At 41.2% G+C, this 18,286-nt stretch overlaps 1 protein-coding gene across 5 annotated transcripts in view; it reads right to left on the reverse strand.

The window, feature by feature from the left end:
- Positions 1–11,338: 11,338 nt before the first annotated feature.
- C1QTNF7 (C1q and TNF related 7) overlaps positions 11,339–18,286 on the reverse strand; it is a 94,258-nt gene continuing 87,310 nt past the window's right edge. For 4 of the 5 annotated variants that reach the window (XM_033105334.1, XM_033105332.1, XM_033105335.1 and 1 more), the window contains exon 3: positions 11,339–14,411. In XM_033105334.1, the coding sequence (XP_032961225.1) occupies positions 13,780–14,411 (632 nt within the window). In that variant the 3' untranslated portion in view covers positions 11,339–13,779. The remainder of the gene's footprint in view (positions 14,412–18,286) is intronic. The other variant, XM_033105331.1, reaches the window with a different exon arrangement.

The following is an 18,286-nucleotide window of genomic DNA, read 5'->3' on the forward strand; positions in this document are numbered from 1 at the left end:
CTTCACCAGCTTGGGGTACAAATACCATCACAATGCCTTCACTTGCTAATTACGTGATGGAAAACATGCTTGCTTTTATTAGCAGGACATCCAGTGTCTCCCCCTTGAAGCCTCATTTTCACTTAGAGTTGGTCATAAATCTTGAGAGGCTTACTTGGTTCAAACGGTGGTCCCGCAGAGGAATGCCAATGGGGAGAGAACAGGCGATGAGTTGGTCACTGCAGGAAACGGCTCCCAAGAAGGCTGAGCATTTTTGCGTTGGCTGTATTGATGGGTTGGCCAGTCTCCATACTCACACCGGGTCCCTCACATTTGAGATTCGAGGGTTACACTCTTTCGTGTATACCGGTGCTTCTCAACCCATGCCTATTTTGTCCTCCCAGGGGACATTTAGCAAAGTTGGGGGATATTTTTGCTGTGACAACTTGGAGGGACTTGCTACTGGCATCTAGTGGTCAGAGACCAGGGATGCTGCTACACATCCTGCAATGCACAGGGCAGGGCCTTTCCTACCTCACCCCCGTCCAGAAAAACATCTGGCTGCAAGTGTCAGTAATGATGGTGGTGAGAAACCCTCATTTCTCCAGCATGGTTTATGCCAATATGATCTGCCACTGTTGCCAGCATTTTGAGAAGTTTTAGACTTCAATCACAAGCTGTGCCTAAACCAGTACCCACACTCTCCGCCCTCCCCCACCTCCCCACTACCATCTGACTTCTGAGTTGAACCACGGTCACCAGTCCACAGACCCCCTGTCCTCACCTTGCGTTCCCCTCCACGGTGTCCCACATCCCTCCTCGCTGATCAACTCAAGTAAGATCACCCAAGTTTACCAGAGAGGTCTTAATGCTGTTGAAATTCAGCAGAAAAGAGGCCAGTGTCTAAATCCTTTTTTCCCCAGGAGATTCCTTAGCCATTTTGAAAATTTATTCCCTGATATCAGGGACTGCCAGGGGCATCGGAAAGGGCATCAGTCAGTCACAGGAAATCCTGTTACTCCCCATTTCCCAGGGCAGTGGGTGTCCCCTCGTCTTACAATTGCATAATCAAGAAGAGTTGCTCAACTGACCCTTCACTGAAACAAGATCTTACCCAAGGAGACTTGCTGGGCTCACTAGACAGAGAGCTGCGGACGACATCTCTTGATGAAAAAATATTATGTTCTCCTTCGCCAGGCACTCTGATCCATCTATTATTTTCTTGTGTCCTGCGATGCCACAAATTATACTGCATTTCCTTCAAATGCACAAAATGCTATAGATATTTGGGAAACAGGCACTTTTCCCAACAGACTCAATTGAGGAATGACCTCTCTACTGACTCCAGGTGAAGAATTTTCATGTCTTGGCTGTCTGCAGCCACAGGTCCTCGTAGAGGCAACTGTGCTTTGTCTCCTGATGCAGAATTCTTAGGGACCTGGATGGGGATGGAGAACTTGGGTCTTTATATCAGTACAGATAATACATTGGTGTAAAGAGAACCCAGGAATATCTATACTCACTTCCTGATTTCTGCCAAATTGAGAAGTTTTGTTTCTAACATCCTTAGATGGACCAGGGTATAAATAGAACTTTCTTGGACTTGCTTCTGATTTCAATCACTGTTGATGTTTCTTTTTTGGAAATGCAGGACAGAATCCAAAGAACTGTCTAGCAGATAGATTTCTGGAGTAAAAGCCATCTGTAAATTGGTAGCTGCTTGTGTTCTCACTATTTGAGAGATGGAATTTGGACTAGACGGTGAAGGGACACTTTCTACCACGCACCGTTCTGCTCTCTTGGCTGTGGTCTGAGGGAGGTTTTGCCATGTTTGAGAAATTTCTCGGGGTAGTAAGGGATGATGGACACTGCAATGTGCTGTCTAACCAGGACTAGACAGAAACACAATCGTACAGGAGCTGGGCCAACCTCTGACAGTGCACCAGAGCCCGTGGGTCCCATTTTGTTGTCATATCTCGTTGTCCGCTTTCACTAACTCTGCTATCATTCCTCTCTCTTTTCTCTGAGACTTCAATAAAATCTTATAATTGTTCCCACATAGTCTTATTTTGGCTGTGGGGAATTATAGAAAGGGTTTACACCCATGCTTGGGACAGAAAGGTACGGATTAGAAGAATAATTTCAGGGGCTAGAACGATAGTATCAGTGGAGATTACTAAAATCTTCAAAAGGCAAGTGAATCTTAAGAACAATAGTTGGGGGGAAGGGGACATGTATTTTGCCACTTACCACATGAAGACTTCCCCTTTGCTACCAACCTGAGTTCTTTTACGAAGGGGTCCTGAGGTTTACTCATTCCTTCTTTGAGATACTGAAATATACTAGAATCTTCAGGTCTGTTTCCTAATTCATGTCCCCACTAACACTGGAGAAGGGTCAATCAATCATCATTAACAAGTCTTCCTCCTTTCTTAATCCTCCCAGGTTGACACATTGTTTTGTCTTTCCCACTGGGTTCTCATAACTCAGGGGAACTCCTGGCACATAGTAAACACTCAATAAATATGTGTTGAGTGATTGAATGAACAAACTAGTCTTGGACTCCAGTCCTGTCTTAGTGACCACTAACAAGTTCCTTATCTTGTATGGATCTCTGTTTCCTCTTCTGGAACGTAAAGTGAGCTCACACTTGGACTTTGTTAGAAAATTTGTTCTCTGGTAGAGTAATTATTGTTGCTAGCCACTAGAGGTCAGTACTTTAAAAAGTAAGCTGGCCACCTTCCATTCAGCCATCAAAGTGAGCCTTGGAGCAAAAACAAAATTAACATTTTCTTATCTTGTTTGGGAAGGAAGGAACATTCCCAGGAAACAGTTTTCCTTTTGACATATTAGAGCATCGGGCTTGATATCCTTAAACTCCCTTTGCTGAACACTCACTTCAGAGTTCACTGACAGTCTTAGCGTGAGAGATGGAATGTGCAGAGGACATCCGCAGTTGGTGAAGCATCCATGGTTTCTGCACAATCCTAAATGCACTGATATCTGTCTGCCAGGATCAAGAAGGAATTGAAAGAGATTCTGTACAGCACGTCCCTCAGCAGACCCACTGTGTAGTGGTGGGTTGCTCCTACGCAGTCGCTGAGAATTGAAGGGGAAATAGGCTTTCAGATCAGCTCTGCTCTCTTAAATGTGGGATGGGGAAGACGTCATTGTTTCATTCCCCTGAGTTCCTGCTACTTTGAAAAATAGGGTCTTCTGTTCTCTTATTGGCTTGAAATTGCCAATGACTTACCTCTACCTTTCAGTGACTTTTTCTAATGGAGGGAGTGGGATGAAGTAATCTCTCCGACTGGTGAGATGGCAAGAGTCTAGAACCCACTGGCCTTTATCATTCTTGGGAGTGGGTGGTGTGCAAAGGGCACTTGCAGGTGTGGCCAATGGAGTTCTGTGAACTTTTTTTTTTTTTAACAAAATGGGACCATACTATATACATTAAAAAAAAAAAAGAAAGAAAAAGAAAAAGACAGTTGTCATATTTTGCTTTTAATTGAGGGTGTGAAACTAGGCGAGATCTTGCCTTTTAGAGCTGAATCGGAATACAATGGTTTCCAAGCTTTCATTAGAGTTGAAAGGGAAATTGTAGGCTCATTTAATTCAAGGAAGACAAGTAGATTTCGTCTCCAGGGTCGACCCTTGTCAGCTGCCTGGAGACTTAGTTGAGAAGAATCCCGCGGCTGCCCTGGGCACAGTGGGAACACAGTGGGAAGGAATGCCGAGATGGATTAGCAATGTCTGCCATGAGTTCAGAGTAAGAAGGACTGTCATATATTTTCTACCACAAATATTATGTGGAAACAGACTTACAGGATTCAGGTGACTTGTCCAAAAGTCACACAGACTGGTTACTGGAATTGCTGGGACTAGATCTTAAGTCTTCTGACTTTCCACCCAACTTTTCTTGTTTTTCTGTTTCAGTCAAATTTGCCTCTTGGAAGTTGTTTTGGGAAACTAAGAATCCCTTCTCATAAGAAAAGCTGCTGCTTCTTATATGAGACCTTATAGGCACGGCCCTTCTGAAGGTCACTTGAATTCCAGTTATGCCTTTGCAGGTGAATTCTGGGGGAGTCGAGTTGCCACACTTAGCAAATAACTTCAGCACCCAGTTAAATATTTGGGACATCCTTACACTAGACAATTATTTCTTGTGCTATCTGAAATTCAAATTTGATTGGATGTCTTGAATTTAATCTGAATTTTACGCCTTGGGGAAGTCAAGTGGGTCAGAACTTCTTGTATGTGAGTATCTTAATCTATCAATGCGGGTATATCCTGCATCCTGACCATCTCACCTACCAGTAGTTGCGTTATTTTTTGCCAATAGTCTGACCATCTGGAACACTCGGGCAGCTGTGCTTTATTATTAGCTCTGAATATAGTAAGGCCTGGGTTTTTCTGTAGAAAACCCTTGCAACCATATCATCGTTCCAGAGTAATTTCAATAACAATAGGGATGCCGCTGAGGCTGGCTAGGGATAGTTTACTGAGACCTGGCTTTCCCCTGTTGCTTATTTCAGGCAAGGCGGCAACTTACAAGCCATCTTGGAAAAGACAGCACTTTTGTGATGTAAAAGCATCTATGTAATACCTTAAAGTTTATGAATTTTTCTACTTCCAGAGCTTTAAGATCATTTCTTGGAATTCTGACTAGACTGGGCAACGTCTTTCCTTCAGCAAATTCTGCCACCTCCAGGATGGCACTGGGACAAAGCCCTGGGTCCAGTCTTCTCTGTCTTTTGGCTCATAAATATCTTTGCCATAACACAAGTGCATTGGTTCTGAATGACCTCATCCTGTGGCTAACCCAGTGGGTTTATAGTTCTGGACTAATAAAAACTCAGTAAGGTGATGTCAATTCAAGACTCATTTCCTTCCTTGTTCAAGTGAGGGTGGGATAGTTTTAAAGATACATAAACTAGGATTGTTGGGTTTCATTCTTGCTTTAAAGAATACTCTGAAATAGACATCCAGGCATGCAACCAGGAAACTTTAAAAATGGTGTCATTTCTCACTTCAACCTACAGGTTTTTTTTTCATTTTTGTTATTTTTCTCTCTCCTTAGACTTTTTCCCCTGAAATTCTTTGGGAACATAGAAATGTACAACAACCCTGACTATCCAAGAACTCATACTAAAAAGTTTTATGTAAAATACGTCCATTATAAAAAAAATGAAAACAAAGATCAAACAGATGGAAATTAAAAATTCCTATAAATAACTTATTTTTACACAGATGTTTTTATGCACATATGCAAATACACTTTAAATATGGGATACTTACTGAAAGTATCTTTTAGGAATCTATCTTGTTCTGTTAATATTTCACGAACATCTTATGGTGCCAATGCATTTTCATTCTCATCCCTTTTAATGACTATGGGATGAGTGTCTCACAGCTCATTTCACCAATATTCTATTTCCTAATTTTCCATCTTACAAACTTTGCTGCAAGGCTCTTTCTGTAATTAAACCTTTGCACACATTATTAATTATTTTCTTGGACTCTATTCTTAGAAATAGGAGATGTGTTTTTTGTATCTTAGACAAAACAAAATGGAAATAGTTGGGTCCAGTAAGAGGGAATTGAGAGGAGAACATGGTTCCTGGCTGCTTCTTCCAGGACCGGGTGCTGTTCAGCTGAGTCTTCTCAGAAGGAAACCAGTTATCTTACCTGAATTGGTGACCAGCCAATGTGCTCATGTCTGTAAAAATAAGTAAGTAAATAAATAATAAATAAATAATCAGCTGGAAGATGGTTGTTGGCAAACAGGTAGATTTGAATGACTGAGTAGACCTGTCAACATGACCAGACTGTGCAGAAATTCTCAGCTGGGACAATTTTGCTCCCAGAGGACATTGGGTCTTGTCTGGAGGTGTTGATTGCCATGTCTGAAAGGGGAGGTGCTACTGGCCCTATTGGGTGGAGGCCAGGAATTGCGCTACCATGTTGTACAGTGCACAGGGGAGACCTGAATAACAAAGAATGATGTGGCCCAAATGTCAAAAATGCTGAGATTGAGAAACCCTGATGTAGAACAAAAAGAAAAGGAATGTCACTGCATCTCTTGGAAACCCTGGGATAACATTGAAATAATCCTTATTGCAAGTTTTATGTTTTGTTTTTTTATTTTTTAATTTTCTTCTCCAAAGGACTCTTCAGTTGCCTGATGTATTACTATTTTGGTATGTCTTACACTCAGTCTACAAACCATGTCAAGAGACACATGAAGCCTGTGGAAAGTGTGGATTAATCCTGACAAGAATGTGTGTGTGTGTGTGTGTGTGTGTGTGTGTGTATACTATAGGGAATATCTTGTGAAGAAAACTGAGAGGAATTCAGGCTGCCTGACATTTTTCAGCATAATTATATCAATGATGATGATAAAAGATCACCTGGGTTCTCCTTGGCATAACTAAACCAGACCCACAGACCCAGCATCGGTCTCTTAGGGGCAGTCTTTGCTTCTAGGGCAGAGTGAGGGAGGTCTCTGCAGTGTTGCCTCCTTCAGAGCATGCAGAGATGCCTGGTCTAGCCACACTGAGTATTTGGGTCATGCATGAGCTGGTCCTGATTGTGATGGGCTTAGCTCCTAGCTGAAGTGGGAGGAAAACAATGTTTACCAGCATAAAGGAAGAGGACTGAAGAATGAGGCTTTACCCCCCCATGCAGTGGTCTATTTGTGAAACCCTGTCTTAAGGATGTGGCATTGAAGGCAGGGGGGCGCAGGTGTGTATGTTCCCAACAGAGTATGGGTGTTGGAGGCGGGTAGGTGGCAGGAACCCACCGACGTCTATTAAGGCATGACTGTGGGCAAACTGTTCAATGGTTCAGAGACTCACGATTCGCATCTCTAATCGGGTAACAGGAGCATTTAACTCGTGATGAGCTGGAAAGCTACTTGGCTAGAACCTTGAAGCCCTGAACACTCTACCAGCTGCCTGTTGCTGTTGCACGTTTAGGAGGGGGATTTACAGAGAGGATACTAGCAAAACCTTCTGTCCATCACTGCAAGACCTTGACCCCGAACTCCCCTGGGATTTTCTTGTAAGTGGAGCTGGACCACTCTGTGACATGAGGGCTCCTTGCGCACACATTACAGGCAGACCTGAGAGGCTCTTTTGCCCTTCTCAAGATGGAGCATCAGTTTTACTGCACCTGCCGCATGGAGTTTTAGAGAGAATGTAGAGCGGAAAGGAATCGAAGAGCGGAGCCCTATGCTATTTAATTTTCATTGCTCCCGCCCCTCTAGACCCCCATTTTCTGTCCTTCTCTGCACTGCTCTTTGCCCAGGAAGCCCATCTCTGCACGACATCACCCAGCTCCTTTGTCCCCTGTAGTCTTTAGGTTTGACCAGTGGGAGGTACAGATAGGAGACTGGAGGGTAGAAGGAGAGTGTGGCCAGGGGACTGATTGCCCAGGCCTCCTCTCTGCTTCTGCATGGTTCTAGCAGTGGCTGGGCTCTTCTCCAGTCGTGGCTTCTGGAGGACAGTCCCTCTGCCAAGTCTCTACCTCTTTGCTGCAGTCAGTAGCCACTATTGTCTCCCTCCCCTTCCAGACTTGGGGTGCTAATGGGTTCCTGCTGTTTCTAGTCCTTGGATACCTCAACCCCAACCCCCTGACTTGGTTCTTTAAACCCTGCCAGAGCCCCTGAATACAGTTCTTCTATTCAGTCCTCCATAGTGAAATCCTTTTGAGTTCTCCCTGCTGCTAGACCCAGAGTGGGATGTTCCCAAGAAAGAAGAACACATAGAGACGTTGGTGTGTGGCCTTGACTTTGACCTCCTTGTCATGCTTAATCAGTATCCCAGTGCTGGGGCTCCTGACACATCCATAGCGATGGTCCTCCTTCCAAGGAGGAGGGTAGTAGAAGAGGCACTGCTTTTCCTTATGATAAAATAAGGTACCATGCTCAAGGATGGTTCCAGTTACTAAGAATGCACAGGGCACGTGGTAGCTGCTGGTATCACTAGGCGCTGATTGATGGTCTCTCAAGAAACAGGAAGTGAAACATGAGGACAGCAGGGTAGTTGATGACCTAGGATGGCCTTTTAGTTGCCCCTTCTCCCCTTTCAGTCCTGTCACTATGTTGGCTGAGGAATGAATTGGATTTAGTAACCCTTTTTTGATTCCACAAAGAGACTAATCCCCAAGGATGCTTCCCCCCTCTTTTTATAATTATCAAACACAAATGCATAGATTGTTGCATATTCTAGGGAGCTGATGTCAAAAATCAGAAGGTTGGAGGGGGAGGGCATTTTAGTTGAGAATAATACATTCTTTCATGAAAACTATCGATTGGGAGCTGGCATTATGACAGCATATACATGAGATCATCACAAATGCCAGGTTCATAGAGTACAAAATACTTAGTCAATTCTGAGCAAATATTATAAAAATTAGATGATGTTAGAGAAAAATAATCCTAGCAATGCATTTATTTTGCATCATGCAGACAAAATAAATGTGGTTTTGATTTTATTTGGAAACAGCCTACAGAGGTCACCTGTTGCTTTTGACCAGCCAATCAACCAAGCTCTCTTTTTTTAGTCCCGTCACCTTTAGTTTCCTTTGGGGAACAATCTTTTCCCCAGCCTCAATCCAGTAATTTAGGTGGGACTCATTCTGTTTCTACTTCTAAGGGTTGAACATGTGACGCAGACATGGCCAGTGGGAAAACCACACCCGTTGGCCAATCACTGATTGAGGGATAGGCCCATAACTCAAGCAGGACCAGTCAGAACCAAAAAGCTGTCATCCCCAGGTCTTTTGCTGGGACTATCCAAAAAAGAAAGATATGTATTATTTTCCTGGTGGCTATGTTTACCATAAAGGCAAGAGCCTGCCTGAAAGTGAAGTCTGCAATGAGGAGTAGTAATCTCTGAGATGGGAGAAATACAATCCTGGTGACAGTGTGACAATGAATGAGTACGCTAATCTGGCTCTAGAATTTTCTGTTATTTCAGTGAATGCCTTTTTTCTTTAGCCTGTTTGAGTTGGATTCTGGCAGTTGTAATCTAAAGTCTTGATCAATGCACAGGACGATCATAGGACTTTTCAGTTGTGAGCTCTCTCTCTCTCTCTCTCTCTCTCTCTCTCTCTCTCTCTCTCTTCACATGTAAAAATTGTGACTGAAAAGATTAATTTGTCACATTTTTGTTGAACATATAATTTGGCAGGCATTGTGTACAGCACTGGAATTTAAAGATAAATAGGACCAAGTGTCCATCAGATGAACAAATGTAGAAATATATGAGCGATACAATGATGGAAATATTGTGAGATAAATGTGACATAGGATAAGGACCCAGCATGATGATTAGGAGCAAGGACTCTGGAGCCCGACTCCCTGGGTCTCCTGTGCCACTTACTATTTACTTAACACATTTCTTAATCTCTCCGTCTCTCAGTTTCATCATCTGTAAAATGGAGAGAATAATTATTGTGAAGACCACAGTGAACTAATACATGTAAAGCACTTGAACTAGCACACAGTAAGTGTTCACCATTGCTACCGTAACTACGCACTGGTTTCCAGATGGTATGGAAGACATGTGAGGTCACCTGTGGTACCCATTGGGCACAGGGGAAGAGGAAGAGTAGAGAAAAGGAAGTAGCCTTTGAGCCGAGCCTTAGGAGGTGAGCTAGTCAGGCAGACCAGGCCCGCAATGGCATTATGAGCAACGAGATGGCACATGCGGAGGTCTGAGGCATGCGAGAACCAGGCTTCCAAGAACTGCAGTTATCTGCATTTGCTTGGATTGGAGGTCGCGTGCGAGATAGGACTATAAAAGTAAGCAGATGATAGATCCCAAAGAGCTAATGTGCTTTGATAAAGCGTGCTTGTATTAATATTAGGTAGGATAACATCTTTCGCAAGTGACCGAATGCCCACCTCCAAAGAGCTTAAGTAAAAATGGTGTCTAATAGCTGTCATACCAGGAATATCCAGAAAGAGCTGGGATTGGACATATTGAGGTCAGCGTTCCAATGTTGACTCCTAGACCTATTTTTCCCCCTTTATCTGTGTTTCTTTACTTCCCCTGTGCATGGCTCCATTCTCAAATGATATTATGCTTTGTGATGGGAACATGGCTGATAGAAGCTCACAGACTCAAGTCCAATGGAAAAGAATGAGATGCTCTTCTATAAAAGTCCCAGCAAAGTCTCATTGGCTCTGAGTCACCAGAACAGTTATTTTGGTGAATGGAATGCTATACTCTGATCAATCAGCCCTGAGATTTACATACTACGGGAGTCAGCTCCACTTAGAAACTCAAAGACTTAGCATATGAAGGAGGGTGGCCTTTCAGAAGGAAACTGGGTATGAATAACAGCCAAAGGATATGGAAGGCAAAGCCCAAAGAGGTTCAAGACACTTTTTATATTGCAGGGGGCTACTGCTGGCTTTTAAGCTGTGGAGTGACATGACCAGATATGGAGGATGGCTGGGAGGGATGTGGCTGAAGGCAAAGGGTCAATTAAAAAGTTTTCTACTAGTCCAGGGAATGGATGATGAGTATATGAACAAAACCTTGGCATAGAGAATAGAAAGGTACAGTGACTCAGAAATGTACGGGTAGGAGCTGCAACCATAAGAATTTTATGCTGAACAAAATTCAGTGGGGAAGGGAAGGAAGACATCTAGAATGTACCTTAGGTGTAGGGATGCCATTTACTGAAAGTAGAGCTACAGAGGGTGAGAGAGAAGAAGGTATAAAAATAATAAATGGCTAACATCTAAAATGTACCTTTGTCCATGATCTTTTTCACAAAGTGGTAGAGAAAAAGTATATTCAGAATTTACAGAATCTTTTTTCCTCCGTAAACAACATCATTCACAATGATAAATGACCTGGGGATGCCCTTTGCATGCACAGGTACAAGGAAACACGTGTGTCCTGTAAATGTGTAGCACAGGAACACATGTGTTCACATACACAGTTTTGTATTATCCTCACTCTTTTCTTTTTTGTTTTGCTTTTTGATTTTCACTTGCTTCTAACTAGTGTGTTCTTTCTGCATTTTATCTATCTTTGTAAGTGGCTTTAGATCCTTCTGGAATGAGATGGTACCTAGACAATAAATATTTCTTAATACCTATTCATTCCAAGTCAGCCCTTACAAAGAATGATTGGAATGAGACTTGAAATTTTTTTAAACCAAATTTACTCTTCTACTTTCTTTACACAAATATCTGTAAATGTGGATAAATTATATCTGTCTGTTTTTTGTTTTTGTTTTTATTTTTGTTTTTTTGGAATAAAAGACAACTGCATTCGCTTAAACATTTATCTTTTTAATACAAAAATCACCTTTTGTTTTCCACTTCAGCTCTCTGATTCCCATCACCATCTCACCAGATATTCCAAAATAAAATTCATCTGTGGGCCTAGAACCAGCTTAAGAAATTTTGGTTTAAAAAGCTACTTAACATAGGTTTTCTAATGAAAGAAACATTTAAAAGACAAACAAGTACACAATGTCCAAAAAATGAATGCATTAATGGATCAGGATCAGAAGAAAATTTAAATTACATAATAATCTTGTGAGTCATGGATATCTATAATAACTTCTCTATTCCAGTTTCTCCAGCAAATCCCATAATCTTCAAAGGGCCCATATTTTCATGTTTCCTTCTTCTGTTGGCTGTTCTTCACATTTTAGAGCCTGGAATTCCAGGTTCAGCTGTTATCTAGAGGCAGCTGATGAGCTCAAACCACCGTTGCTCTGTCTTTTTTGTCTAATGTTCATTGCCCTTGGTCTTCCAGATCCATGTCTTGACTCAGAATGAGAGGAACCAGTGGACAAAGGATAGGGGTCAGAGGAAGCTGATGGAAGCAAGCTAGGTCTGGAAGATGGGAGAGGCAAGAATTGCCGTTACATGTAGGTGCTTGATAATTATGGATTCCACCTCCAATAATGTCAGTACCCAGCTCTGGAACACACAGGGGCTCCACATTTTCTCATGAATCAAGTTGCCAACCCTCAGCTTGTCATTCAAGGCTCTTGCAAATGTGGCCCATGGATTCCTTTTCTGGGTCTCTGTTCTCACTTTTATGCTTGGAACCATTATTACCTCTGTTTCAAGTGCCTTCCCCCACTTTGGCTACTCCAAGTCCTATCCATCACTTGAGGCCCAGGGAACAGAGATTTCCCTAGCTGTCTTCTCTCACCCCCTATTTTGGGAGTAAACAATTCCCTCCCCAACATTTCTTCCACAGCATTTTGTCTGTATCTCGTTTAGCACTTAGCATAGTTTAGCATGTTTGTTTCCAGAATTCTAGGTATTTTGTCTGTGTGTGCATGTCATTTCCTTTCTTGTATCCTTTGAAAGTTGACGGCAGGAGCTGTGTGGTATTCCTTGGTGTTCCACCGCCTTCACAGAATCCACTGTGTTGACTCCCACATAAGAGGCATTTAAACTATTTATTAAATGAATGAGCAGAGAGAGGAATGCATGGATTAGAAGATATCAAAAAGGAGAGAGTAAGGGGATACTACTAGTATCAGCCAAGGAAGTGGCAGGTCACAGAATTATGGGTGAGATGAATGGACGATTTGCAGTTCAGTGGGGAGCAAGAGGCTGACACTAAGAGAGTGCTAGACTAAAGGAGGTGTGAGACTTGGAAGGCACAGCTATTTGCTCAGACGTCTGGTCTCTCTCCCTCGTTCTCTTGTTCACTCCTCCCATCTGCTCACTCACAAATCAGTGGACATATGCTTTGCTTTATTTGAATTCATTACCTAGAGAGTCCGTGAGACACAATGTGTTACCACAATGTAAAATAATTCCCTTATTTGTGAGAAAGCTAAGATTACAAATATTTGTCTTGGGAAACTATTATGCTGAAGGATTTAGGAGACTGACCTACTGGCTGGTCTCAGTAAGTTGTTTATCTTCATTTCCATTACCCTTCCCAGGTCTCCAGGGTGCCTCTCTCTCCAGGTTTTTCACCCATTCCTGATTGCAAATACTAGTGGTGTTTGGAGGATGGGACAGGGAGAATGCCACTGCTGAATTTCTTGTTTCCTTTGCATCCCTCCCACCTCCTTAGACCCACCTAATCGTTTTCCATGTTTTCTCTGGTTCCCATCAAGTTCATTTGTTTGTCTTAGTGCTCATCACACAGAATTGTGACAGTATGCGCATCACACACTAGCCTGTATGAGGTAGGAATTTTTATCTTAGCTCATTAAATCTGACCCAGTATCAGTGTCTGGTTCATACAGGCTTATTAAAGAGTTGTTGAGTAAATATATACAAGCATGAAGGAATAAATGGTAAAACAAAGACAATTATCACTTCACTTTAGCTTGCTTGCAATTATTCAGCATCTCTTACCTTTGGTTTTTGACTAACTATAGCCTTTTGAGAATTGTCAATGACTTTGGGATGTTATGATTCTCTTAAATAACAGGCAAAAATGTAATTTTATAAAGATTTAATGAGACAATATCATTGCCAGCTGGTTTTGTCACTCAGGGAATTTAACAGAAAATTTGTTAACATTGCCTTGCATTTGTTTAAATATTTATGAACATTGCATTCAAGAGAATTCATATCTGGGGTTATTGTTTTATATAATTCATTTTGGTGTGGTTTCAACAATTTGGTGGTTCATCTAGTTATAATAGATTCTGCTGGAACTGTCTGTAAATGCTCTGGAATCTGAGTGGGAGTCTCTTTGGATCTCGTTTCTGCTTGCTCCACCTTCCAGGGCCCCAGATTAAATCAAAGTGTCTCCCACAAGGATCCTGGAGCATTTCAGTCAGCTGTCCTGGTCACAGTTCATCATCTTCTGATATGGAATCTAGATAATCTGTGTCAACATATAGAAGAAAGCCGGAGAACAAGCTGTCCGCCCAACCTGGGTCCGAGAACAGGCCGTTCTGGTCAGTGAAGAAGATCTCCAGCCAGACTTCATCTTCTGGCTGCAGATAGATGACTGTGGACCCCGAAGCCACGTCGTGGTTTCCTGTGTTGGCGTCGAAGGTCTTTATCCGGTACTGTCCATTGTGTACCAGCCCAATTGCCAGATGCTTATTTGCCAAAGTGATATCATAAGAAAAGTAATAGATTCCGGGGAAAGCACAGATGAACTTCCCCGTTGCAGGGTTGTAGTGCTGGCCTTCATTGAAGAGGACCTTGTTAAATATAATTGGTAGTCTTTCTTCTGGGTAGCTGGTGGTGATGCCAACAGAAAAGGCAGATTTGAGCACGATGCTTCCACATCTACAAACTCCAGGCAGCCCTGGGTCCCCTTGCTCTCCTCTGTCTCCCTTTGGTCCAGGAGGCCCAGCTGGACCAATTTCTCCTTTTTCTCCCTCTGGTCCAATGGGTCCTTTTTTCCCAGTTTCTCCTTGGTCTCCTTTCTCGCCAGCAAGGCCCAGTGGTCCAGTTTTACCTCTCAAACCTTGAAAAAGAGTTTACAGTTTAATTAATAGCTCCTCTAAATAAAGAGTCACAAACAGCATGCCCACATAGATCCCAGTGTACCCTAAATTTGTCTCTTCAAACAACTTTCAACTATATACTACTAACCAATGAATCTTTTTAAAAAAATCACTGATACACTAAAATGGAAATAGAAAGTTTTCATCAGAATTCCAAGTAAGTTTTCCTGAGAATATGAGAAATCATTTAAATCCTGATTAATTTAAAATACTTAACTATCATTTTGATGCTGGATCACCTGCCACTAAATTAATCATGTACAGGTACTTATGACTACAGGAGGAATTGAATGAAAATGATGATATTATTCCCCAGAGTGGGGTCAGGAGAGTGGACAGAACAAGGGGGCTCCTTAGAGGCTATTCAGTCCCATGCCCCATTCTAACTATTGGTATTAATAATAAAAGAATTAATCAAAATGAGGTTAGCTCATATTTATTGAACATTTGCTATGTACCAGGGTCAGTATTTTATTTACACGCATTCTCTTTTTTAAGGTCTGTAACAATTGTATAAACCAGGAATTATTATCACTTCCATTATAGATGAGAACACTGAGCCATGGAGAAGTCAGTTTGCTCAAGGAAACAGGGCTAGTGAGTGATGGAGCTGTGATCGGAACTCAGGAGCCCAAGCATTTCCTGGGGCAGTGGCTGGAATATAAATTGTGAAGTGTGCCTGGCACAGAGTGAGGGCTCAATATGCTTCAATAACCTGACAATGGTGACTGCCCCCACTGTACAGTCAGGTTTTTGAAGAAGAAGAAAACTGAGTCCTGGAGAGGTGAAGCAAGGCTAGGACCGGAATCCATGTCTTAGCCCAAGAATGGATGCTTCCCCAAAATGCTTCTGACCTTTGGGGGTGGAATCAAGAATCCTAAATTCTGTTTGGCTCTGCAGCTACAAGTTGTACCATTTTAGGCAAATCTCTTAATTTCTCTGTGTCTCCTTATATATAGAAAATACTTAGTAGGTAGCTGTGAAAAGATTTCAACAAATTCAAAATTACCACAGTGAAAGGTTTTCTGTTTGTCCAAATCTTTACGTCTATAGATCAGCCATAGGTTAAAGGCAGAGAAATCACGACTATTATTTGAATGTGGTAAGCAGCATCTATTTAACTTTTAAATCATATGTGGAATGGCAATAACTTAATAGCATTAAAAAAGTCATTCAATTTTATGGCCAAATCCATTCCATAAACAATGTCTGTATAATGATACTTTCTCAAAAAGTATCCAAATTACTGGTAATTTGTAAGGCACTTTTGTACTGAGGGAAAATATATTGTTGATATATAATGTGGTTTCACCCTTCACTATGTATTTATTCTCAGGAACTTTTATTAAGCTAAGACTGTTTATCTTGATAGTGCTTTCATATCATTTATTTGAATATTACATATGCATCAGTGTATGAGTTTGGTCATTTTTCAGTTATTTGGTAAATTTAGCAATGAAGTGTTCTAGATAATGTAAATTTGAGGAGAAGTGAAGTTTGACTTAAAACAAGTACTTTGTTTTAATAATTTTGGAAAGATGTGATTTAACAATTTATGATGCACAAAAGATGCTAATAATGAATGCAATTTTTTTTTTTTTGATGACTAGGATCAGCATTATTACTGAGCACAGGACTGTCCTCTAGCTCTATACAACTTTTGTTATTGAGTTGGAACTCCACTTGTTCTAGTTAAAACACACTCTGGTATTTACTTCTTGAAATAATGTCATAATAGTCTGACCTCTCAATGTTTGCTTTTTTTTTTTTGTGGGGGGTTTGGGGGATGGTAGACATATAACATGAATATTATTTTGCTAATAAATTAACTTTTGAATCAAAAAGCACAACTTCTAAACTGTTATTTTATCTTCAATAAGAGCTTGACTTTTGCTCTCTTAATCAGGGACTTTTGATGCATTAATTTAAAAAAGAACTTTGGCACCAGTAACAATTTTGACCACGAAATTTCAGTATGTCCTCAAATCTTCTCGCCTTTATGACTTTGGACAACTCAATTTTTGTCTGAGTTCCAAATGCTCCATTTGTAATATGAAGAAATTGGATCCCAATTCACTCCAAATTTGGTGGAAAAAGCAGTAAACAGTGACTCAGCAGACTGGGGATAAAACCCTCGTTCAGCCATGTATTAATTATGTGAATTTGATGAAGGGGTTTCATTTTTCTGACATTATTTTCCTAGTGCTTGAAATCAAAGTGTTGAACTAGATTGCTTGAGGTCTCCTCCTATCGAACATTCTTTTAGACCAAACCATACATACTAAGATGCAATTTTACAATTAAAAGGTCTTTACAATGTTTGGATTTTCTATAGTTATTGACTATTTTGAAATACTGAGAGTTAGATAATCAGGGACTAGCTGTATAATTTATAGTAATTTTTCCTGTTTGCATGACAGATTTGCCCCATGTTAAGGGCCAATTATTCTTTACTGAAGAATAGAAAGAAGGGGTAGATCATTTTCTCTCTCCCTACTTAGTTAGATATGTTTGTGTAGAGAGGAGAATATAGAGAAAGTGTTTACGCTTAGGTACTGAAGCTTGGAGAGAAAGGATTTCTTCTTAACTCTCCATGATACGGGCTTACAGTGATTTTTTTCTTCAGTGCCATTTGTGTTATCCATCCATCCATCCATCCACCCACCGACCCATCCATCCATGGATTTATGTGTGCATGCGTGCAGCCATCTAAGCCATCTAATATTGATTGACCATCCACGACATGCCAGAATCTGAGTGGGACATTGATATGAATGACATTTGTGCCACCCTTCAGTGAGCTGTTATGTGTTACATTGTGATCTGCAAATATGGGTCTTAGCTAAGTTCATAAATATTCAAAGCCATATAATAAACCAGAATTACCTAGTTCATTAAGTGGTTCTAGTTATTTGAAGATATTTATATGGATGTGCATTCAGATTAAGTTAAATCTTAATAATATGACACAACAATAATTGCTATAGACCAGTGAGGGAGATAGATATTTTAACAAAAAATTATAATTCAGTATAAAAAGCTCTGTACTCGTATTTAGAATAGGGAAGCTGGACAAAAAATCAGCTTGATTCTGCCTGCACTTGGGTGGCGTAGATTGGTGGTTATAGTCACCAAGGGTACACGAATAAGGTGACCTTTGTGGTGTCAGTAACGTGGAAAGAAGAAACGGAAGCTCCCAGCCATGTCGTGTTCTGTTCCAGCCACATTAAAAGCATGTCCCCCAAACCCCAGGGCTCTGTTTCTATTGTTTGTAAGTGAGGTGTGCTTCTCTTCATCCATTACGCGGGCGTTTTGACTTTTTCTTTCTTAGCTGTTATATATCCTCATGTGTATATGTGCATATTGGATTTAAACAATCTCAGGTGGGGAAAGTACGTTTATTTTTGAATCTCAGTTATCCATTTGCAACATTATTATTATTACTGTTTGTAATAATTGCTAATAGGGTTACGGTGGACGATAAGTATGAAATCTAAAATTCCTGACACAGTAAGTTCTAAATAAATGTTGTTATTATTACTATGATTATGTTTCTCCACGTTGGTCTCCCACACCCCAATGTTTGCGTGTCAAGGAGAGGACAATGTCTTAGTTGCGTTTGTGTTGTCAGCTTCTAGAAGCATGTTCTCAACCAGGGGCAATTTTGTACCGCCCATCAAGGGATAGTTGGCAATATCTCGAGATATTTTTGGTTATTATTAATACAATCGGTGGGAGGTGCTACTGCCATCTAGTGGGCTGCTGCTAAACGTCCTACAATCCACAGGATAGTCATCCCACAGTAATAATTACTCGGCCCCAAATGTCATTCGTA

This window comes from Rhinolophus ferrumequinum, chromosome 5 (assembly GCF_004115265.2).
Source record: "Rhinolophus ferrumequinum isolate MPI-CBG mRhiFer1 chromosome 5, mRhiFer1_v1.p, whole genome shotgun sequence".
Classification (NCBI taxonomy): Eukaryota; Metazoa; Chordata; class Mammalia; order Chiroptera; family Rhinolophidae; genus Rhinolophus; species Rhinolophus ferrumequinum.